A 24,816-nucleotide genomic window follows, 5' to 3' on the forward strand; every position below is an offset into this window, starting at 1 on the left:
AGAGCGGTGCAGCCGCCTGGTAGCATAGATTTCAACCAAACACAGAGCTAAAACTGCAGTAACTCACCATATCCTGCTTCGCAACTCGTGCAAATTTTTGGCAGCGGCGTAACTGTGAACACGATTACGCCACTGTCGAAAACTTACGCCAGCAGCTAAGCAGAATATAGTAATTAGCTCTGTGTTTGTGTGGTTGAACTTTGCGCCACCATTCTGGCCGCTCACGTTCGACGCCCCCGCTAAACCGGAAAACCGCCCGCGCTTGCCCGAATTCCGGACACGCTAAAGGTCTCTATTGCTCATGTGATTGTACGTGCGTTGCTTGTGTGTTGGAGTTAAAATTGCATTAACCCATTATATCTTGCTTCGCTGTGCTGGTGCAAATTTTCGGCAGTGGCGTAATGGTGAACACGATAACGTCGCTGTTGAGAAAATTTACACCAGCAGCTAAGCGGAATATAGTAATTGGCTTTGTGTTTGTGTGGTTGGGCTTTGCACCACCAGCTGGCGCCACCAATCTGGCCACTCACATTTACGCCCCCGCTCAACCGGCCAACAGCCCACGCTTGCCGGAATACCGGATGCAGTAAAATTCTCTTGGCTGGTCGCCTGCACTCGTCCACGTAATTGTGTTGTTCTGAGTTTTGTGCGTGCATTTCTTATTTCATGTGTAGTTTTTTCTCTGACTGATGAGGCGTCATGACGAAGCCTCATCGGAAGAACTACTACTTCGCTCCTGGTTGCAGAAGTGGGTATAGCTGCGTGAAGAACACGCGAAGTTTTTGAATGTGCCCGAGGACGACGATAGGCGCTGTGTTTGGAATCGAAACATTCACCGTGCTGATAAGCCTCTCGAGCTAACTGACACTGTGCGTGAGCTACAGTTCAAAGAAAAGTACGTATTTCGAGACTATGTTCACGTCATTGATGGAAAGGCAGTGCGGATACCATGTGGAAAGCCCTAGCTTTCACGGGACGCAGTACCGACTATTCTGCCAAATGTTCCGAAGGTGACAGCACGCAAAAGACCTCCAAGAAGGTGTGCGCAGAACCTGCAGTGTGTGGCTTGTCTAAGAAACCTTGCTTGTAAGTTGATGAGCTTCAAACGGATGGGCCGGCAATCGACGTGCAGTACATGCCATTTGGCTTATGGAATGTGTCTCAATCAAGAGAGCAGTGCGCTGCTCACAAATTGCCCAACTAGGGTGGTGCTGCTTATGTTCACGCCTCTTAACAGTCAGTCTCACGATGTCATTATTAAAAAGACTGTCTTCATGGACTCTGGAAGTACACAAGGCGACGTTTTCTGGTGGACGTATGTTTGCCGTACGTTAATATCAAACCACTCTCGGCACACTATGGAAGAAGCGAAACATGTGCTGCATGACTCTTTTCGTCCTGTTTTAGAGCAAAGCTGTCTATGGCTAGCAACACAGTATTTCTTCGTGGTGTAACGTGGACAGAAAACTATAAACTATGGCTCATATCTCCGTAAGGCAGAGGCTACAAGTATTTGCCTAAGTGAAGCGAACAGTGCATACATTCTCTGAAATCACGCATGCAACATACAGAACAGCATAGGTTTCAATAAAAAACAAGCTCAAAACAAAGCATCCGAACGACATGCATAATTGATAAGGCACTCACTCCTGCGCTTACACTCAATGTGAAGCACTTATCCGCTCCACGCATGTTTCCCAATAATGATTACCGTAGCATAAGCTGCCGCAGCGACGGCAGCTTGACTGTTGCATACGAAGCAGGGAGTGACGTAACTCACTTTCAAAAGAACCTTCCTAGGAAATAATTTGTGTTGTGACACACATGTATAATGAGGACTCCTGAAGAGCAGCGTGCATACGAGGCACGGCAAATTTCTCTTATCTCTCGTTCACACTTCACAGGTGCACGAAGTAGCGGCGCAAGCCAATTTGCAGGCCATCGAAATGCAATAAAGTGCATGCGAATGTCGCCATGTGAATAATTTCAACCCACGTCACAAAGGGTAATCATTCTAGTTGTCGTTTAAAGCTTTGCTGTACAACCACCTTTACAGCATAGATTGGAGCCCATTTCTTAAAACAAAGCGCGCTCTGTAGAACTAAACCTGTGTGTACGCTGAATGCTTTCTTTTCAATGTAGGTTTCGATAAGCCAGTCGTGCCACCGGCGCATGCTTTCTTGGTACTCGCATGTACCAAGAAAACTTTTTGAGCTTGTGTCCTGGCAAGAAAACAAAGAACAAAAAAAGAAAACGAAGCTACTCAGTTTCTTTCCCCTCTTTATCTCTCTTCTGTATAATAGAGAATGCAGTGTTTCTTTCAGCCAGGCGAGGAGACATCCGACGAGTATGCATGCATGAAAGGCCCAGGTGAAAGGCGCAGCAGCGCCACCTGTACGTTTCTGGGAAAACTGCTTCACCGCGGAGCTTTCCCATGGCCCACTACCCCTAATCTAGCAGGGGCAGTGCAGGGGGCGGCACTTCCTGCATGGCTTTGGCGGCGGCGCCAGTAGCGGCGGAGCTGTGATCGACCAATCTTGAAAAAGCAGCAGACGAAACACTCGCATACACTGCAACGTACCTATATGCTTCTCGAAGGGGCAGCGCAATAAGACGAAGACAGAAGGCAGGAACACACAGGGCAGCGCTGTTCTGTGTGTTCCTACCTTCTGTCTTCGTCTTATTGCGCTGCTCATTCAAGATGTTCAACCAATACCAACTCGCCCAAATGTCGATCCTTCTACCTATATGCATGACGAGCGCAGTTGATTCAGAATTTTGCCCAAAGCATTTAGTTTATTTTGCCCGTTTCTCTGCTTACAATGGGACAATGAAATGCGTATTGCTTTTTTGCCACAAATCCTTAAGCGTTTCTTGAAATTACTATAGCACGTCTGTCTTTGCCGCTCAAACCCAGCCACACTGTTTAGAACATGGGCACTTTTGATCACAATTGAGTCCTACCCGGATGAACTCTTTCAACACAACAGAAAATGATCACTACTATAAGTTCAGCAAGCAGGCTCGAGTTTGCATAGCTTACAGCTTGAGGGCACAGATGGCAGTCGGTATGAACTCAAGTGAGCAGATTCAGATCATACATAATCGTGATCAAGCGACTAGTCCCCGCAACATTGAAAAGTTAGGCCGTTACATTGCACATTCTTTCTCTCCTTGGCACACCTTTCAACAACACATTTATAGATGATGCCTCAGATGCAAACAGAGACTGCGCTAATGAATAACGTGGAACAGTCGACTTGTTGCTCCTGACGCGAACAGAAATGCTCACGAATTGAAAAGCAGCCGAGAAAACTTGCATGCACGGATTGAAGTCACATATGCCCACAGAAGCCACTTATTCTGAAAAAGTCACTGAAATTCACCTGCAGAAATCATGTCACGCCCGCACAGTAAACACGAATGAGCAGAAGAGGACTAGCAACAATGATGCTGGAAGCCAAGCGGTAGCTTCGCTCAAACGGAAAAGCAGCCAATTGTTGCATTTATGCATTGTGCTTCAGCGAGCTGTTTAATGACCCAGTGAAAACATTTCATCCATAGGATATCCGAATCATAACCCAATGTCCATGCGCCATTTCAGATACAAATAGGACATCTGCTGGACGTCAGTCCTCGATATCCCATTACGAATGTCCTAAGGTTATCCCACATGGACCTTTTTTTTTCACACATGAACATTTGTCCTTCAATTGAAGCTATCTCTCATGAGTTTCCTCGTACTAACAGATATGGAGTTTTTTCGTATGTTCAAATTATAATCCAAAGCTATCACGTCTGCAGTTCGAGTTTAAATCGTACTACTAATTTCTGACGCAAGTTATTTTGAAAATTTCAATTACTTCAATCAGGCTATCGCACTTGGTGCAAAGCCTAGAAGAATGAGGAGTATGCTGCACTTTAGCACATGTGCTTGTCCACATGTCTTGTACCTATACACAATGTATATGCGTGCGCGCTCTGCCCATGCATCTATCACCGTGCGCTGCGCATGTAACTTGCATTATGGCGAACAGTAGGCAAAAGGCCCTGGTGTATGTCCGCAAAATGTACGCAGCACGACCGCATAATGTCCTTCGCGGATATGCAACGGATGTCCGTAGAATGTGGTAAGTGCAACCAAATGGTCATGTGAGGGACGTTTGCAGGACGTATTCGACACATCCCTAGGACATTGATGTCCTAGCAGTGGATGTGGATAGAATATCCACAGGACACAATTCTTGTCACTGGAGGTATGGGTACAGAATTTCTCAAATGGGGCACAATCCCATAGTCTGCGTAATCTGTAACTAAATGCATGCTATACAGGCATCACAGAGTATGGGGAAAGACACAGGAGCCGGTAGGGCACTAAAGAATGATATCTGGAATACTTTTCCACACCAGTGCAATGGCAGCATTAATTGGTATGGTAATGGGCACAAGAACAAATAACCTGCATTACAGAAGTCCGCTGCTTGCGTAGTTTCAGCAAATCACAGTCCCGGTAACAACGCAAGTTTAAATTAAGCAATTACATTGCACAATTGTTCTCTCCTTGGCACACATTTCAACAGCCCATTAAGTGAAACCATGTAAAATAAGAACTGCAGAAACGCATAATGTCGCACAGTATTAGCCGCCGGCCTCCTTGCTGTTGATGCGAACTATAATGTTTATGAATTTAAATGAAGAAGACATTCACAGAAAGCGGGTGAAACACCAGCTGTCAAGCGCTTCCGAGCCACACGACAGGCACCACATGCAAGAGGGAGCGATTGCAGTACCTTAGCTCCTTTCGCCACCAGCAACGTCTTTTGAGTCTGTTTTTTTCCGAAGTCTCAATAATGAAAGGACAGCAAAGAAAGAAAAGGTAGAACATGTGAAAATGAGATGATGAAAATAATTGCATTTCACCAATTGCGTCCCATCGGGGACGCAAGCTCAGCGGCCTCGTAATTGTCTTTTCTTTCTCTATAATTTGTCTTCTTATTCCCGAACCTCTTGCCATTTCATCGGATGTTGTGTGCTGTAATTTGTTTACACAGTTCTTTAAAGGTTCTTCATTATTCTGTTTATAATTTGTTTTGACTGTGTGCTTGATAACTTGAGCGGGATTATCGCGAAGTGGAACATACTTCCGCAATTTTATTTAATGTCGAAACGCATTCAGTTGCTCTCCTTGACCATGCGCGATATTAAATTTACATGCTGCATCATTTCCTTGCATCACATCACCGGCACATGCTTTGCATATATTTATTTTTTCCTTTTGTTTACTTTTGCCTTGTGATCTATTATTGTGTGTTTATATTTGTTCTCGCTGTTCTTGCTCACCCTTAACTGGAAGTGCTTTCTTTTTGTCTTGTATAGGTTTTGAACGAGCTTGGGTTTAATTTTTTTTCCCCCTCTAATATGCCACATCGCACACCTGTACCTCATGTTGGTTATTGATGCGGAAGCATTATGTGGCTCATGGGGCGGAAAATCTGGCATTGTCGTGACCCCGATGGTCCAAAGAGTCAAGTGAGCCAATCGAGGCAGTTGATGACGTCAAGTAAGGCAAAGTTAATTAAGGCAATACCAATTAAGGCAGAGTGAACTGAGGTGACGTTAATTAAGGCAGGTTTAATTAAGCTAGAGTTCATTACGGCACTCGAACCCAACACCTTTGTTGGTCATGGGTTCGAGTGTTTCGAGGGGGTGCACGAGCTTGAGCTCTTCATGCCTCCGACCACCTGGTTTGGACTCCCTCTCTGCTCTAACAAATTTTGCTTTGTAGCTGCTACAGCACTGCATGGGCTGGTCTTTATGGCCAGCTCGGCGGTTTCAAACCTGGCCCGTACCCGGCACTGTTTGGCCCCTTACCTCTTGAGCCTAAATGAAGCATTGTTCAGAACTCGTTTATGTGAAGAGAAGGGCTGCACAGATTTGTTTTCTGGGCAGATTTGGGTGTGCCACATTTCCAACATGTATTTGCTGCCGACAAATAAACAAGTAAAAGACAATAAAACGAAGTCTGACGATTACGATACTCCCTAATGCGAAATTTGAGTGCAGCTTTATAGGTGCTTTTCGCAATATATTGAGGCAAAGAAATTGAGACCGAAATCACCACACCAATTGACAGTGGGCCAATGCCGTTAGTGCACCTTTGCCAAGGCAGGGGCATTTTGGAACTGGCATGATCAGTGGCACCGGAACCCGCTGTGGAAGACGAAGACGACAAACGTGCAAGCAGTGGCACGCATGTTCATGTGGTTACGCCAACGCTCAACCCAGGAACGGGCGCCTAAGTAGTTACACCCTCTGTTCATTATGCTCATGCATTACTATGTGATATGCATAAACATTTGTATTACATTTGCCAAATAGCTGCACAGCAATACCCAGCGAAGACATGGGCGACTGCTCTTGCGCAAAGTGCACGTGAGACAAGCCCAAGTATTACTAAGGGCTCACTTCCCTTTGGGGACACCATAAACAAACTGCTAGTGATTTCATCTCTTTGAATTTGGATGAAACATTGCAACGCATGCTATAATTCAAGCAAATAAAATGGGCAGCAATGTACATATAAGTACGTTGTCCCATTGGCATTCGGTATAGATAAATACACTACCACTAGAAGCTCTTCTAGCTCCATATTAATAGGTGACGCACAAGAGTAATGCTCATGTCGGATTATATAGTCACATGGAACAAGGAATCTTTATTTCTACATTAACTTCATATTAATGTAGTCAATTTTCCAGTCAGCAGTTCAAGCATCTGTGTTTCACCATATGTGTGAATTTCACCTCTACCTACTTTTGTATTAACGTGTGGGGCGTTAAGCACAGAGAAAATGTAAAAACGTAGACAATGCAGCTTTTTTTTCTTCCCTGATTTAAGATGTCATACTTCTTCAACAATAACTCCCAGTGAACTAACATAGTGCCAGAAAGAAAAGAGATACATGGCAATCAACACGAGGGCAGCGCAATTTAGTGCCAAAATTTCACTCAGAATAAAAATGCATTGACACATAACATTTTCCTGTGTTGTTTTATTTTCCACATCCCCTTCACCAACGCACTGGTGTTGAAGTATGTATACGAGTCTCAATTCAATTAAGTTGGACTAATGTGACAAACTATGGCACATGATTCAACTCCCTTGAGCAAGGAATACAGAAAGTAAATGGAAACCAGAAGCAAGATGCACCATGTTTTAGCGTGAAACATAATTTGTGAGCATATATTTCAGAATTTATTTGCTGCTACATTAAGGAATTATTTCATTTCTCAAAGTGTTCAAAATGTAGTTCATTTGTTCCATCTAGTCTTAAAATGATAATGGGCAAGGCTATGGAAGGTGCCACAATATCCATGGCTGCCTAATGCAAATAGTTTTGTGCAGAACGAAAAGATTGTCCAAGAACTCCCTTTTAAACATGTCTGCTGTTCAAGAGTGCAAACAGCTGGATGAAACCGCTTTTAATGGCTTGCGCTTGTGAATGCTGCATGTGAAGAATACTTTTGGCAGCTGAAGACACTCGAGAGTTTTGTGCTGCTATTACACCATATTCCAGCAGGTGTCCCACCTCTTCAGCTCCATCACAATGGAAATATCTGCCAAACTTGTCATTTTGTTTTGACTGTGTGACATGTTGCCATTCTTGAAGTTTGTCCTTTGTTGCCACCTCCACTCGGCTAATCCGCTCGCCCTCGCTGTCCGGCGGGGCGGCCGTCAAACGCGTTGCACAAACTGTATTCAGACATTAGGCCGTTTGTCTCTCGTCCAAGAATCAAAGAATCCGGGGTCTTAATATTCTCAAAACTATGCTGACCAGTTTTCCAGTGTTGCGAAGACAAAAAAAAAAAAGCGGAGTGTAAGTGGCGCAGACGGCCACAGGCACTGTTTTGCCAGAGACTGCGGCTGCTACCGTACACTATTTGGTAAAGTGTAATGGCACTGTGCCGTGCCTGAACCTGCTTCTCTCCCATGAATAGTGGTCTTATGACAGACTTTTCAAGGAAGGAATCTTTCATCACCACTGTGATGTTAGCGTGTAATCACGAGCCGCTTTCGGTCTCATACCGGTTCTGTCAGCTTGCAGATAATGCCTTCTACACAATTCGAAGTGGTTGTATTTGAGTGCTGCCTGATTTAGAAGGGTTTCAAAGTGCAGCTTGTTCCTGGTGGGCTGACCAGTTGCACCTGGTGTAAGCAGAGACTGTGACAACTGCGGTCTCGGAGGGCTTACAAAGATGTGACATTCTAGTTGCCTTGTGGCACAGCAAGGTTTGACACCTTCACGAGGAAGTGGTTAATGAATTTTACGTACTAAGTAAACAAAGGCGTAATGGCCTTAACAAGAGAGTCTATGAGCTGTTTCCAGTACTGTGGGTGAAAGGCTGTATCAGTCTCTTCTTTATCATGCGAATTTTAACACGATAACGTTAAGGAGCCCGTGTCGCAGAAAATATGGCGTCGGCGTCCGACATCGGGCGTTGTTTTGGTTAAAAGACTTTTGAACCACTCATACTCAGGCCATCCCATGTGACGCAAGGAATTTATTTACTGAATTGGATTTTTCATGCTAAAATATGTGTAAAAATCGTAAACTACGACATACACAAACCTACAGACATGATATCTCTCGGAATGTTTTTTTAACTACACGAGAAAACGTAATTCCGTTACAGGAAAACTCACAGAAACCCCTTTTCCAGCATGTCCACAATTCACAGACCGATCGCGGTGTCTGCCATTTGCGCACGCCAGCGCGTGGGTGTCTTGGGAGCCACGGAGCGGTGCACCCGATTACTTGCAACACCGCCAGCTGGTGCTCGCCTCCGCCTTATCACGGCCCACACAAGACGCCGTGTTTCTACCACAAAGGCCGCCTTCGTGCATAGCGTTCGTGGCCAGCATTTCCCGGTAAACATTATGGTTACATATGCTCCAGTTACTGGGAAGGGTGAAAACAAGTCAGGGATCCTTGAATGCTCTCGCGTTCCACCCATATGAGGAAGCTTTATCTCAGGTGCTCCCATCTAAATATATGTAAAAGGACAATTCGTTTTTGTCACAACCACTGCACCAAATTTGACGAGGTTTGTTGCATTTGAAAGAAAAACTTTAAATCTCGTGCCTGTTGGTTTTGAATTTGATTTAGATCGTCAACTTTTTATTAAAAAGTGGCAAAAATAGCAAATTTTCAGAAAACAAGACTATCAAGTTTACAACTCTGCAACTCAGCAATGCAAAATGATGTCACAATTATGTGAATTGCATCTAATAGCACATCTAAAGCAGACAAAATTGATGTTACACATCAATATAAAAAAATTCAATATGGAAATACAGCTTTTGCAGAACCCTCGTACGAGCGTAACAAATTTATGTAAGATATAAAATGACCTAATAAATTTGTCCGCTTTGAATGGTCTAATGGGTGCCGTATACAGAACCACAATATCTGTTCTTGATGCAGAGCTATTAATTTGTAAACTTTATGCTTCCATCTTTTTTCAAACTTTCGAGTATTTGAAAATCTTTTTAACAAAGTTCAGCCTCTAAATCGAAATTCCGCTTCCAGCCGTCACTAGAATTTTACTTTCTCTGTCAAATGCAACAAGTTTCATTAAAATTGGTACAGGGGTGACCACGGAAAAATGTTCTTGCGTTTTACATGTATTTGAATAGGTCACGTAGGAGCTGGGCCCAAGCTAAACCTTCCTCTTTGGCGACGCTCAAGCGTTCTCCAAATTTTTTGCGCTTGTCTGAAGCGTACAATACTGTATTCACTTGCCCAGCAAACCATCCTTCTGGAGTAAATAAAGGCTGCCAGGACAAGACCTTTGTAGGAAACACCATTATCAGCATATCATTGGCTGCCTTTATCTTCTTCAAAAAGATGGGTGAACACATACTTAGTCTCAATTTTAAACTGGTCAATGAGATTACCTGAGAGCTTTATGTGAAAATTCGAATCGCTCAATTCTTGGAAGCCACCATTTCCACAACTCCTGTCAAGTACAATCACAGCTGCGCCTTTACCTCCTGGTTTAATCATATTTCCTCAGTTGTCCCACAGGCTTCGTAATGCTTGTCATACTTTATCTTTTTTTACAACTAAGGTACACACGTGATTATCACTTGTGCTGCACTGTTACGCTACACTACTACTGCACCAAACTACCAATGCCAGTGAGCAGTAAAATCATGCCAGCAGTGATGAATCACGAGTACAATGTCTAGATTTTTGCCCGGAGACTGCCACTTGGTGAGATAGCAATCGCTCGAAAATCCATGAAATTTCTTTATTTTCACCGCTCACAGACAAGATTTAAAAATTTGTTGGAGAAGTGAGAGGGGCCAAAAAATAATCAGCACATTACAGACTGGTTCTCTCCTGGTTTAATATGATGAGGCAGAAATTGAAAAGAGAAGGCTCAAGACAGCGAAGACTAAAGGTAAATTTTTTCGTCACTAAACCCGATGAAGAACCTGGATCGCCAGTAGCACATCCTTCCAGCCCAATGAAGATGAGTTGTGGACCTTGGCTGCCATCTCCACGGACTAGAAAGGCAAAAAAATATATATATACAGCCATTCATAGATTATATGATTTATTTCTAGTGGCTGCCAACAGCCTTGCAGCCTTGGCGACAGCTCACTATGTCCTATAGATGCTCAAAACATCAATGATTTGCGATATGATACCTAGGCAAAACAGTATGTTTTCACTTTCACAGGTAAGTACGTGACTTTAGAGCACACGTGCCATGTACATAAGAAATTTGCGCAAGAAACCTAGTTTAGGTGAACCAAAAGAAATTCTTTCCTGACCAATTACTTCTGCTGTCCAAACAGCCCTTAAAAGAACCCCTTAGCCATGTCAAAGAAAGAAATTGTGATCCACCTGTCCGAAGCACGAAGTTACAAAGGAAACGGATATGGGTTTCTTTCTGGGAAACCTGTACGTGTTTCCTTTGCAGATTCATGCTAAAGTCGGGTGGTTGGGTGGGTGGTGGTTTTCCTTTCATGAACCTTTCTCCACCCCCTTGCAGGCCTCTTGATAACCGATTCCGCACATAAGCCACTACCATACACAAATGCATGTACTCCCCTTAAGCAGTATGAAATGAGGCACATAGATGGCTTTTCAGAAGCCACACTTGTGGAACATACATGTTCTGCACAGAGGTTATGTATGAGACTAAATGTTGAACAGGAAAGAGTCTCATCGCATATGAACTTGTGAGATTCAAGTACATGTATCATGAGCAATCATTGCTTAGCAATGAATTCAGTATGCCCTCTCACATGAAAATAAAAGTCAAATTATGGGATCCAATGCAAAAAAAGCAACTCTTGAGTTGTGAGGGAGTCTGTAGTGACGAGCACTGTATTAATGTCTAAATCTAAGAGCACGAGCATTTTTTGCATTCAGTTGCTGTCGTAACGAGGCTGCCAGGGCTGGGAATTGAACCCGCAACCTTGACCACAGCAGCTGAATGCCATTGTCTCTGAGTCACTACAGCAGGTTCCCGTCACATTGTTCATGACTATAAAAGGCAATTTCCCTTTATAATAATTACAGTCCAATGTCATTATAACAAAGTCGCAATTGAGATGAAAATACTGTCGTTATGTCCAATATTCATCGTAAGCACATAGAGTCGAACCCCAATAATACATTCTTTGCTGTTACATTTCCCCAGCTACTATGTCACGTTTAAGTGGTCTTGACATAAATCTCATTGACTCCTATGTATCCTGTTCCTATTTGATACATAGCATGGTGTATTGTGTTTCTATCTGATACATGATGGTCACGTAAATTTAGTGGTGCAGAAGGAAATTTGCTCTGATATGTTGCTACGAAGAGGACAAATATATACCGCATTTATTCGACTCTAGGCCAATAGTTTTTTCCAAATAATCATATACAAAACTCTAGGGTCAGCTTAGATTCGAGGATTTCAAAGAACGCGCCAGTTTGTAATTGAAAATGATGAATACGGCCCATAGCTAGTGCCATCTTGAAAAGTCGGTATCATAGCCGCTACTAGCTGGGCCAGTAGCCAACTGAAGAACACAAGCGATGTCATCGCTTTGACCTGTGGCGTATCCGGTCATATCCATGGTCGCATCAGAGCCGGTTCTATGGTATCAGTAGGCGGCGACGTGTTATCGTAATGGCACACTATAGTGCCACCTTCGAACGAACAGTTGAGCTAGCCGCAGAAACATTGTAAGCCAGGCGGGACTTCAGCATCGACGAGAAAAACGTTTGTCGTTGGAAGGAACAAAGGGAGACGCTTTTGCATACGCCGCAACGAGGAGACGACAGCGATATGGAAACGCGCAATAACATGGAGGAGCTGTTCACCGAGATTGCACCGCGTTTTGACGCGTGCAATGCCGCACTGTCTACACATGCATGGGCGCGTGGAGGCAAGTTTGCATGCGTCTGCACGTGTACGTGTGGTCTGGGCTATAGGAACGAAGCTAATGACGGTGACAATGTAGAGGGAGCTCGGCATGTTCATATTAAATAAATGCTGCTATCATTTTGTGAACGCTGTCCTCACTTTTTTGTACGGCCTACATTCGCGGTAGGTTAAAAAAAATTTTTTTCTGGCTTCGGACGTTCGGGGGTCGACTTAAAATCGAGGCCGGCCTAGATCTGCGTAAATACGGTACGTTGCAAACAAGCAACCAAAGTTGCGCAAGCTACAAGTTGCACAAGCATACTGGGAGGAAACGAACACGGAGCACCCGAAAAAAAGTGCGCATTGGTTAAAACCTAATCGGAACCATAAACGATGGGCCAAATCTGACGAGGGCTACATTTATTTTGGAGCAGGCAAGGGTCTCTCATGCATTGCATAATGACTGGTTTTCCTACGTCGGCTTCGCCACAATAGCGCCATTATGTGATCAGGTATACATAAAATATTGCGCAGTGCAGCATATCAAGAACAGAAGGGGCCTACTGTCACGGAACATTGTTTGGGTCCCTTAATTATACATGTGCGTGCACTGTTCCCAATCATATTATGAGTGCTGAGACATCTAATAACTTTTCTGGCAGCCGTTCGGAGCTGTTTCTGACATTGCTGTGGTGATTTGCGGCCTTCCTCAATGTGATGTTTTCCCGGCTGTTATGTTTTTTATATGGTCCTTTTGAGAAATATATCAACAGGATTAACTGCATTTGTTACACTCCAACACTGGCGTAAAATAGTATCTTTGATTTACTGCAGTATATTCAATAATTCGTTGCACTGTGCTTTGAAGGTACATGCTCCCGCCAAGCATAGGAAACATTGTCTTTTGCAACAATAACTGCACGAAGACATGGACAACATTTTAGCGCCAGCAGACAAGAATAAAGATGAGACGTAGATGCCATGATGCGCTACATTTAACAGTTACCACAATGGTCATATATAAAGCCATCGAATGAATGAATGAATGAATGTTCGATGTTTAATGGTGCAAGGGACCTTGCACCATTATATTGTTAATGTCAAAGCCATTGTCAAGAGTGCAGCAGCAAATACTTGTTCTACGATTGTGTGTGTCCCGCCAGACACAGAGATAAAAAAACATGAGGAATTACACAGGAAGAAGCTATCGGGAGGAGTGGTGGAAAGGTGTGCTGTCACTGCGCCAGCCGACCCGCTTGATAAAGAAGACGCCTTAATAGAAGAAGCAGTGTGACGTCTTGTCGTGAAGCAGTTGTGCACGGTGTAATATGAGTGTACGAAGTTTCCCAAAAATAAACTGTTGAAGTTGGTGCATTGTGGAGCCTACGTCTCCCTTCTGCCCTGGTCTGCTGGCGCTAGAATGTTATCCAAGCAAGTGCACCAACATGCCCGACACACAGCGGTACAGGGAGACCCGGGGCCACGACAACACAAGTACCTTGCGCCGTGGCCATACAGATGGCGCTTCACTTGGGCAGCCAGTAGTGCACGGGCGGCACGTCATTAATGTCCATGCCATTCTTGTCATTGCAAAAGAGGTCAAAGACGAGGTTGCGCACGTGGGGCTCAATCGGCTTCTTCGACACCTGGGCCGCCACTTTGCTCAGGCTGTGGGACAAGACATGCACAGAGAGACTTGTTTGTTTGGCACATTCGACTGAATTTCTGCGGTAGAAGCTTTGTATCATTTGTTCTAACGCAGATATACCTCATTGGATATTTGCAATGGCAAAAAGGAAACAAAAAACTGCACAATACTGTTAAATCTCATCCAATTCATATCAAAATTAATACAAGTAAGCTTAAAACCCACGTCTCCCTCAAGTCAACTACCTCCAGGGCTAGTTCGCCGGGCGGCTAAGTACGCGCTCCGCACAGAGACACGAAGTACAGCTGCACGTAATCAAGGTATTACCGGTAGTGGGTTCATAATATACACCTCAAGTTGTTTGAACCCGTCACCAGCCAGCTTCGAAGGAAGAAGCGTTCATCGCATCTTTGCTCGATCCAGGCTGAGCCACTACACTCCGGAACGATCGCATTACGCACAGTCCTGCTGCGCAGGACTGCGCGTAATGGGGTCGTTTCAAACTCCTGTTTACACTCTTGTAGAAGTTCACATATATGCACACCGCTAAATGCAGAGATGGGATCTTGAAATGCAGGCACACGAGACGAAACATTCATTCTAATGCAGTCAGGCGTCGGAAAATCCATGACAAAACAGTGATCTGGTGTGGCAAATTGTGGCAATGTCAATACCCGTCATTCGATTGTGTGTTTGCTGGCTGACCAAGCCTTCCTTAACAGTAAGAGTGCCTTTTCTTTGTATCATAGAATGTTACTATATAGAGGCGGGTGAATATTCAGTTTCTAATACAGTCGAACCCGGCTATATCGAACTCGCAAAAAAACGCCTATCAGTTCGACATAGAGCATAATTCGATATAAGCCTGCTAAATAATTGGATGCCATAAAAGCACATACCATTTATGAAATCACTTTATTGATGAAACTAGCTTCGTTTCGCACGAAATAGTCCTGCATTTTCTTCTGCTTGGGCAATTTCGCTGCGTGCGAGGCACGCACTTCCCCACGCTGTCTAAGGAATTCGGAGCAGCTGAAGCTGCAACATTCCGCATTCGCGCAGAAGCACCGGACTAGTGCGAGCGCACCAATCACTTCGGAGGATGTGGGCCAAAGACGGTCGTTGCTTTCCTCGTTGTGCCCAGATGGCACGATGTCGGCAATGTAGTCTTCGTTTCCGGGCTCTCCCGTGGTCGCGACACCATCATTTGCGCTCACAAACGCGTCCACCGTTGATTCATCAACAGCTTCCGGAAATTCTGACAGCGCGCTCCAAACTTTGGCAACAACGACAACGGCTTCATCGCATTAATCAGAATTTACAGTCATCACCGAGCACGTGGAAGTCGGTACGGCTGAAGCTATTTTGGATGAACCACTCGCACACGGCCGTGCGTACGCGTCAGGCGCCATGGGCACTACGGGCACCGGGTCGCGAGTTAGGCCGCTTTAGCCCTAATTTCCCCCTTCAAGATTGAGCCGAGAGTGCACCTCGGAATCTTGTACGTTGCGGGGACATCCGACTTGTCACCGCATTCGACCCGGTTTATGATTTCGAGCTTCACGACGAAAGGCGAATTCTGCCACTTCATCACGGCAACACTGCGGGAGAAGGCGCGCACAATGAATCAGATAAGCAGCGAGACAACTCGCACTTTCGCCATCTTGCACGACGAGGGCACAAGAGCCTCTGATTGGCTGTCTGAGCAAGCGCTGCGGGCGGGCGGGCCAGGATCATTATTTGTAGGGGGGTGTCGGCGGCTCCGATGTAGCGCGGTCACGTAGGGAGAGCGGTTGGACGGAGCCGCGCCGCTGGGTTTTCCCTTCACCGCGAGGGAAAGCCGACTTCCGGGGGCACTTTCCGCCGCTTGACGTTCGATATATCGGGAGTTGCTACTAGTTTTGTTTGATGTATGAATAATTTTTGCTATATATACTCATTGTAACTATACCATGTCCAGAAATTGTTCGATATATGGAATAATGGAACAGGTTCGACTGTATGAACCGAGTTGACATGATAACTATTAATATTTGAAAAGGCACTATTTGGTACTTTAAATCATTAAAACCAACTACTTTGCAACAACTGACTGTTATAGTATGGTTACTGTTCTCTATCTGCTAAGTAAACTATGTCGCAGATTATAGGACGTCAAACAACAACAATTTTTGAAGCAATGCAGAGACAAAATGGGGAATGCAAGCGCTGTTTAATAGTTTTGCGATAGAAGCCTACATGACAACCTGCAATTTTTGCTTGTAATCTGTCTTCAGTGTTTTTGCCAGTCTAGTCACGCAGCAGAACTGATAAAAGAGAAAGCTTTTGATTTCTTACGCTACAAACTGTGATATTTTCTTTGCAACGGGCCCTTTACCTTTGTCTAAGGTACACAAATCCTTCAGAAACTTATTTTTTATTTTACGCAAATTGCTTTTGGTCTTTTTCCAGTAACCCTTTATTTAGCACTTCTGGAAAGCAAGCCATGCAGCAGCCGTTTTTAGTAGAACGCTCGCTTGTAACCATGCTCTTTAGTTTTGAGAGGCTATTTGTGCAGTTCTTTATATAATAATTAGTAATCTCGCACTGTAAACTTATCCTGTGTCCCCGATAGCTAGCTGCCTTTACCACACCAGTCATTACAGGCGTGGTGTCTAAATACACTGGAATAAATTTCTGTTGTAAATACATGTGCCTACATTGACTACACGACAATTGATATTAGATATTCTATACTTACTATTAATATTCGATCTGTATCCATACAGTGGATACTTGCCCAGCTCTAGTAATGTACTAATACAAGGTCAAAATATTTTTTTCTTGTCAGTGTCCCTCTAATGTGCCAAATCAACAAGACTGCCATGAGAGATGCTGTACCAGGAGAGGGGGAGTCTCTGGATTAATTTGACACTCCCAAGAAATCGCCCGTCATCTAGTGGCTGTGCCAAGATCCAGGTGATCCAGGTTCGGGCTTGGAGTGTTAGAGGCTCTCTATTCACGCCATGTCATAAATGCCTCGAAGTTCTCAAAATCAATGTGATGCTGCGATGCACAAACTTTCAAAAAAAGAGAAAGCAACGGATGTTGGAGGAGTTTTGCTGGGTACCATTATGTGGGTCATTGCGGTGGAAAAACCGCAACGTGTCATTTCATTGCTTCCGGAAAGAAGCATACGAGACACACGCCGGAGAGTGACATGTATAAGAAACTTGCACGTTGGGCAAAGGTGACTGACACTATGCTGGTTTTTTCGAAACTGTTCACTTGGGATGACATGTTGTTTCCCAGTGAGTAAACCATTTTTTTCTTTTTATATATTTCACATATATCTCAGATTGTTTAGTTTACTTTCATTTAGGCAGGCACGTTAATAAATCATAGTGATGTACACTTAAGCTTCACTAGGTTTTGTTAAGTTTTCTGCCCCAGCATTAGAGTCACTAATGCTTTACGCAGCAGGAATATTTTCACAAATCTACTTTTGCCTGCAGGCATGGTTTCGCACCACATCGACAATATCTTCACACCAGTGGCCCGAATTAAGCAAAGTGAGCCACGCTTTCGCGTGCACTCCGCTCCTGCAGCTGATAGCGTTGCCCACACTGGGACTACGCCATCATGAAGAGCGCCGGCAGTGGGGAGCCAATGCTTTGTCTGCCTCTTGCTCCAACGAGCCACCCAAACTCGATATTATGCAAAATCCAATAATAAATGTGTGGGAAGACAGCTAACATGATGCCACGCCGTCTCGGCATGGGCACTCCTAGCACGCGTGGCAGCTTATGTATAAAGCAGGGTGTGCGGCTGCGTACGCACTCAGCCGCGCTTACCGCCACGTGCAGCCATAGCCAAGGCGGGCGCCAGAAATCGCAAAGCGCCTACTTACTCCCTGCCCCCTCCCTTCGAGCACGCTTGATCACATCAAAGCGAGTGAGCTCTCCTCTCCCTCTTTCCGTTTGCCCGTGCGGGAAGGCAGCACTCGTGAAGCCACCATCTTTCTTGTCTCACCCCCACACACTTTCATTCACACCTAAAGCACAAGATGTGCGGGCCGCGATAAGACCTTATCGTGCTTGAACTTTATACGGAACATGATGCGGCTCCACTTTGGCGGACACTCCTGCCACACACCGCACATGATTTGAAAACTGCATTTGCAAGCCGCCGCTTGTAATTCAGTCATTTGACTATCTGCGTCTACAGAAGTTTCCATTTATTGTCTCGGCATTCCTCTGTGGCCTTCCGGTCCCGACGTGGGAGCGGCCCGCTTAGTGATTAATTATCACTACTTGCAGGACCAAATAAAGTTTTCCTTCCTTCCTTCTTCTGCGGCGGAAGCGAAATTTTGCTATATTGAAATAACATACAAACATACTTCGTTATATCGAGGTTTACCTGTATATCTGTATATATATGTATATACTATGTATGCATGCATGCATACAGACACACATACACATGTGCATGCATACACACACACACACGCATACATACATACATACATACATACATACATACATACATACATACATACACACACACACACACACTCTTCTAAGCTCTCTCATCGCCTCTTTGCCTCTACCACGTGACCGGCTTCCCACACTTCACACAAATACAGATTTTCCGTTTTCACACTCTTCATGCTAACGCATCAAGAATCTTAAGCTGCTCACTAGGCAGGCTGGACGTTCGCTCGCACCGCTTAACTATCTCCGTAGTTTCGTCTCTGAAATTCCTGAGACCGATCAAAATAATGTGATCTGCAGCAATGACCTTTTCAGATTTGACAAAACACCTCGTTTCGACGCCACAAACGAGAAACTTGAGCACAGCGCCAAGCAAAATAGTCACTGTGAACCTGGACGTCGTAGCCATCTTTGTTTATTTGGACAGTGTCGCCAGCACAAGTGGTTTTAAGGTTGCCAATTTCAAACATCTGAGTCTGTCATTTTGATCTGAGGCTCTTTAACATGCACCAAAATTTACACACAATAGTTTTTTAGTTGCAAGTTCCCATCTCTGTTACTATATTATTTTCATGTCACTCTGTATATTTGAATTCTTGATTTGTCTGCAACCATGTTTCTTTAACATCTAACTTTTCTTAGACCTGTGCCCCTTCTTAATGCTGTAAAGCCACTGAGGGTGAACATAAATAAAGTGGGAATGAAATTGGATTGTGCCACAAACAAAGACAGTACTCACGGGAGATCAAGGCGTTCCTCAAATTTCGGCGGGAACAGCACGGCCTCTCCTTGGAATACCATGGTGATCTCAACCTCGTGGTTTTTCTGTGAGCATGAGAAAGGAAAACGTGATGAAAAAGCTACTACGGACAACTACTGTGGACACAGCGGGATCTGGCACACGGCTTGTCAATTTTGTAAACTGGTAGTCACAAGTAAATGACTGATTACCGTACCCGGCAGCCTGTGAAACGTTCCGTTGTAAGAAATCCTGCGCACACAACATTGAGGAGAGGGGAAGGGTGAAAGTGGGGTGAGGGGCTAATGGTGCACAATGTTCTTCTTAAGCAGCACAAGCTCAGCACAAGCCCTCAGCACAAGCCTTTTGCGAGATACGCACGCACATCATTAATGAGGATTTAGCTCTAAATAATTCACACAAGCAGCAGCAAACTTGGAACAGCACAAACTGGCAGGCAACATGTTTTTAGTTCACCTGGACTTTTTCAGTGACTCTGATGCCAATTTTTCCCGCTTCAGGAACACGTCTGTGAAAACTTGCTCGAAGCAACCGTCTGGTGTTTTTCCATCTTGAGACTTACAACGGCCAGGTCGGAGATCAGCAAGAGAACCTTTTCTTTTTGCTAACAGAATTTTTCTTTTTTTTTAATACTCCACAAAGTATTTACTAAATTGCACTGTGCTAAACTTCACACAGTGTTCTAAATAGGCGTGTTCGACGAGAGGTGGAATAGTCAGGACACGTTCACTGTTCCCTAGGCTCCGCCGAGACAGATGCTGCGACTAGAGGGGTCACTGTCGGGGTCACCATAGGGGTCGGGTGCGTGTGCGCTGACTGATCAAATTCAAATCGTTCAGCAAGGGCAAATTTTAGGATCGAAATAATGAAAGTTTGGGGCTATAGAAATGCGTGGACATCGACCGGGAACTTTGGCAGGGATCGAATTCACCAAAAAATTGAATTAACCAGAGTCGAAAGGATAGAAGTCTACTGTACACGGGGAATAGAGAACTTGTTTTACTCAGAATATAGTGCACTGACTATGATAAGGTTTCTTGCATACGTAGGGGTGGGACCGCCAAAAGTGATTTTGGAGCAATGATGGGAGCAAGTACAGTTGCGTTTTAGAGCAGTTTGGAGCAGAGAAAATTGCATTTTGTAGCAATTTAGAGCAGATAAAATTTCATTTTGAAGCAGTTTGGAGCAGGCCAATCTGAATTTTGGCAGAATAATGGAATATGGCAGCGCACTTTGAAACCACGCCAGAACACAGAATAGACCAACAAAAGCACCGTACCGCAACTGTCTTGAACAACCTCTTACGCTGAATTTTGAAGCAGATTATCCTGATACTGAAACTGTCTAGTGCATGCAAATTTTGGCAATAGCGCAAGCACATTTTTAATTAGTGGTAGCAATAACAAAAACATGCATTATGCAATAGCGAGTTCAAATTTACCAATAAGTAACAAGACATTCATTTTTAAATTCTTCAATGTCTCGATAGTGTATCTCATAGTGAAAGTGTAATGTCTCGACAGTGCTTGGGAATGCACTCCACCAGCAGACTGTACGGAGAAGGCCGAGTTACATACAAACTCCTGTAGTTTACCAAAAGCCCTTTACACAGAGATATTTTCACCTTGCCACAAGCCAATCAGAATGCGGGGTGGTAGAAGCGTGCCTTGTAGCTGTAGTTTACTAGAATACGGAAGAGTGGGTCGAGCGTGGGCACCACCCCCCCCAGTGCATGCTCATCTATAAAGCCTAAAACATTGGTGGCACTACTATCGACTAGACTGGGAAAAATATATGATCCCCGCGCCAATGCTCACGATGATAGCGGAAAATGTTCTCAAACTATGCCGTCCAGTCGACGCGGTAACATTATCTCTGGGTCACTACATGGCACTGCAGGCCCTGAGAGGCCCAATCGACCCTGGGCCAGTGTAATGTAGAACTATTGCGATCTGCTTTTATTCCAAATCCACCACTAGCCTTGCGCGATAGGTTAAAATGGCTCAAGCCTCTCCCGTATGGGCCCAAAGACAGATTGGAATAGTTTTACATTACACCAGCCCAGACAAAGACAGGGAGATAGAGACACCCGCCCGCTGATCCCACTGCCGCGTGTGCCTCCCTAGGATTCTTTCGCATTCCACGAAATCAAAGCTTTCCCCATCACTTCATTTCCACAATGTAATTACTGCTACACCTTTGTACGTAAGCAGATGCACCATCGCGAACAAATGAAATGTGAATAGGAAATGGCAAAGTAGAACACCTTAAGTGATAACTCGCAAGCATGATCTCACGCCACTATTTATCTGGTTGACAAAGGTGGCATGGGCCTCCACACTGAGCTTGAAGCCAAAATTATGCCGAAATTACATATTGGCGAAAACAAACCGGAAAGAATGCGTTCTAGTTAGCCCCAACTTGCTTAACTACTATATCACCACATACTTTATCATTCTCTTTCTAAATATGGGTTTATGAGGTGGTTTAACTCTATGCAGGAAATAATCACATGAAGGCACGGTCAGCATAAATTAAAATGCAAGCCATTCTGAGACTACTCCAATGTGTTTTGTTTCCAGTTTAGGTAAAACTGAGAACATTTGTAACAGTGGCTTAATTCAGACTTGGGAACGTACACACGGCACTACTCCCTGCTTAGAAACTAGCTACCAGTCAACATCCAATTTTCCGCTCTCTAGGGGCCGCGAAAACATCCGAAAAAATGGATGCATGCACCTTACTGCCGCAAAAGCTGACATCGCCACAGGCATGTCTGAAAAAGTTCTGAAGGCCTGCCAATACACTTATTAGGCATATCCGTTCTTGTACTGCGACAGGAGATGGTGGGTGCCTGCGTGTATAATTAACTCTTTCGTGCTTTCATGTTTTCTGCGCTTCGAAGCCATCGGTCAGGATTACAAAGGTGGTGTCGGCACCACTGCTGACGGTGGCGAATTCTTTCAATGAAAATAACGGCACCGAACATCTGAAGCAGATAGCCCTAGTGTTCCCATGATGGTGGCTGCCAGCGAATCGGCGTGTGAGAGCGCTGGTTCGAGGCTGTGATATAATCCAAATGGCAGTGGCTTTGATTAATGCAGTTTTAGACCTGCAGTCACGGCGAAAAAGTCGAGAAAGTCAGATGGCGAAAAAGTTTTGCATCCTAAATTCCAGACGTCCTTATACATTGACTCTATGGGGTATACGTGGAAGTTCCACGAAGGCGTTCGAACTACCGGGCATGTCCAAAAAATCGGTCGCCGACTGTAACTACAGATAAAAGGTGTTCATTACAGTGCGCATCTGTATTCATGCCAACGGCACAGGAGCAAACCCAGAGGTCATGTTGGCAAGAAGATAATGAAGCACTGGACGTGAGGGTAAACACAGTTAAAAAGGTTCTAGCTCGCTCAAAGTGCCCTCACGTCTACTTTTCGTTGTTTTCCGTATTCTAGTACACTCTAAATACAGCTGCCTTGGCCGTTCCGACAGCAGTGATGACAGCCAGGAGTGGCCGGCCACTTGCCGGAAGCAGCCAAAGGTCCGGTGTTATAAGTGCGAAAATTACGAGAAACTGTGCGGGAAGCGCCATCGAACGGTTTGCGCAATGTGAACGGCTGCAATCTCTTCTGGAGAACGAATTCGCTCGCTCTTCGCATGTGCGCTCTAATGCTGGAGCACACATGCCTAAGCTGTTCTGACACAGCGTGACGCAGGAACAAAGCGTTTGTATAATATTGGCGCAGGAGGCTCACCCCTTCATATATATAAAAAAAATTTAAATGTACCTATTGTAGGAAGTTACAGTAGATCTTCATTTAGGCCTTCAATTCTTTAAAAAAAAACTTCTTGCAAGGAAATGATATCACTGCATCTAATAATACATCTAAAGTGGACAAAACTGATATGGGCAGGACATGTAATGAGGAGGGAAGATAACCGATGGTCATTAAGTGTTATGGACTGGATCCCAAGGGAAGGGAAGCGTAGCAGAAGGCGGCAGAAAGTTAGGTGGGCGGATGAGATTAAGAAGTTTGCAGGGACGGCATGGCCACAATTCGTACATGACCGGGGTTGTTGGAGAAGTATGGGAGAGGCCTTTGCCCTGCAGTGGGCGTAACCAGGCTGATGATGATGATGACAAGTTCTAGAGATGGCATTGCATGATGAAGGTTACAGCCATGACAGAACATGCATGTACTAGGAGGGCTTCAGAACTGCTGGTATAGTAAATATGGTGAGAACAAAAGGGAATGGGCATGATACAACACACCACTCCGAAATATACCCTAATTTGCGAGTAGGAGGTTTCGAAAACTCTCGCAAACATTGTAACAATTTCACATAAGCTGTAACCTTATGTATCACATTTGTCCATCTTAAATTTTATAAAATATGGAATTTGCAGAACTGTAACGTATCTGTTTATGGTGCAGGGTTATGGATTTGTAAACATTGTGCTTCAATTTTTATTAAGCTTCCCACTTTTCACAAATATCTGTAAGACATTCAGGCCCCAAATTCAAAATTCTGCTAGCTAGCATCACTAAAATATAACTTCCTCTCTCAAATGCAACAAGTTTCATTCAAACTGGTCCTGACTCATACATTGTGTTTTAAACATATCTATCTGAATAAGGTAAGTGGAGTTCGCCCTGAGCTAAAGCTTCTTCTTAACCAGTAATCCAAGTGCCAGTTCTCCAAGCGACCTGAGTTGCGCATTGCCTGTCTTGCGGCTTCAGCAAGCTTGCGCTTCCACTCCTCAGCCCGAGTCAGCAGCTTCTTCGGGAGGAGAAATTTTGGCAGAAAGTTCTGACATGCCCACTCGGTGAGAATCATTATGACACAAGATGCTGACGCACGTTGAGCTGTTGGCCTGAGACGTGCTTTGTCATTTTCATACTGCTTGGCGTTTTAAGGCAGCAAATGGAAACTGAAACAAAATTGAGCTGGTGGACGACACCGGAATACGAGGCTGCCAGAGGAATACATTGCACCACCTGCCGCAGGGGACAGCAGTGCATTTGGGTTATTGGCTGTTAAAGCATGCAGTACGCTTGTAATGGCCCCACACCACACGCACTTATCCTGATAGGATTGGTGGCGATAGCTGTGAATGCGACGTGCGACCGCTTGCAAGGAGATTTGCTGGCACCACAAGAGGAAATGAAAGCCTGTGCTGACATTTTCACATGACACAGGCAGGCAATTGCCGCTGCAAAGCTGCTGGCGTGGGCGCCTACTACTCTCATTAGTGTCTGGCACTGTACTTAAAGGGACACTGAAGTGAAAAACGATTTCTTCTGCATCAGTAAATTACCGTTCTACAGCACCAAAAACGCCACTCTTACAACGATAAGACGTTTGGTTAGCCAGAAAAAGTGCAAGAACGAAATACGGGTGGCGACGCCTACTTAAGTTCCCGCACCTGGGGGCTGTGACGTCTTGGATTTTGACGGCATCTTCTAGGGCCTAATTATATATAGCGGTACAGACTGACTA

At 44.6% G+C, this 24,816-nt stretch overlaps 1 protein-coding gene across 2 annotated transcripts in view; it reads right to left on the reverse strand.

The window, feature by feature from the left end:
- Positions 1-10,392: 10,392 nt before the first annotated feature.
- LOC142564752 (ubiquitin-like modifier-activating enzyme 1) overlaps positions 10,393-24,816 on the reverse strand; it is a 96,507-nt gene continuing 82,083 nt past the window's right edge. For both annotated transcript variants that reach the window (XM_075675900.1, XM_075675898.1), the window contains 3 exons: positions 19,291-19,376; positions 13,930-14,099; positions 10,393-10,572 (listed from right to left, as the gene is read on the reverse strand). In XM_075675900.1, the coding sequence (XP_075532015.1) occupies positions 13,958-14,099; positions 19,291-19,376 (228 nt within the window). In that variant the 3' untranslated portion in view covers positions 10,393-10,572; positions 13,930-13,957. The remainder of the gene's footprint in view (positions 10,573-13,929; positions 14,100-19,290; positions 19,377-24,816) is intronic.

Source organism: Dermacentor variabilis, chromosome 11, assembly GCF_050947875.1.
Source record: "Dermacentor variabilis isolate Ectoservices chromosome 11, ASM5094787v1, whole genome shotgun sequence".
Lineage (NCBI taxonomy): Eukaryota > Metazoa > Arthropoda > Arachnida > Ixodida > Ixodidae > Dermacentor > Dermacentor variabilis.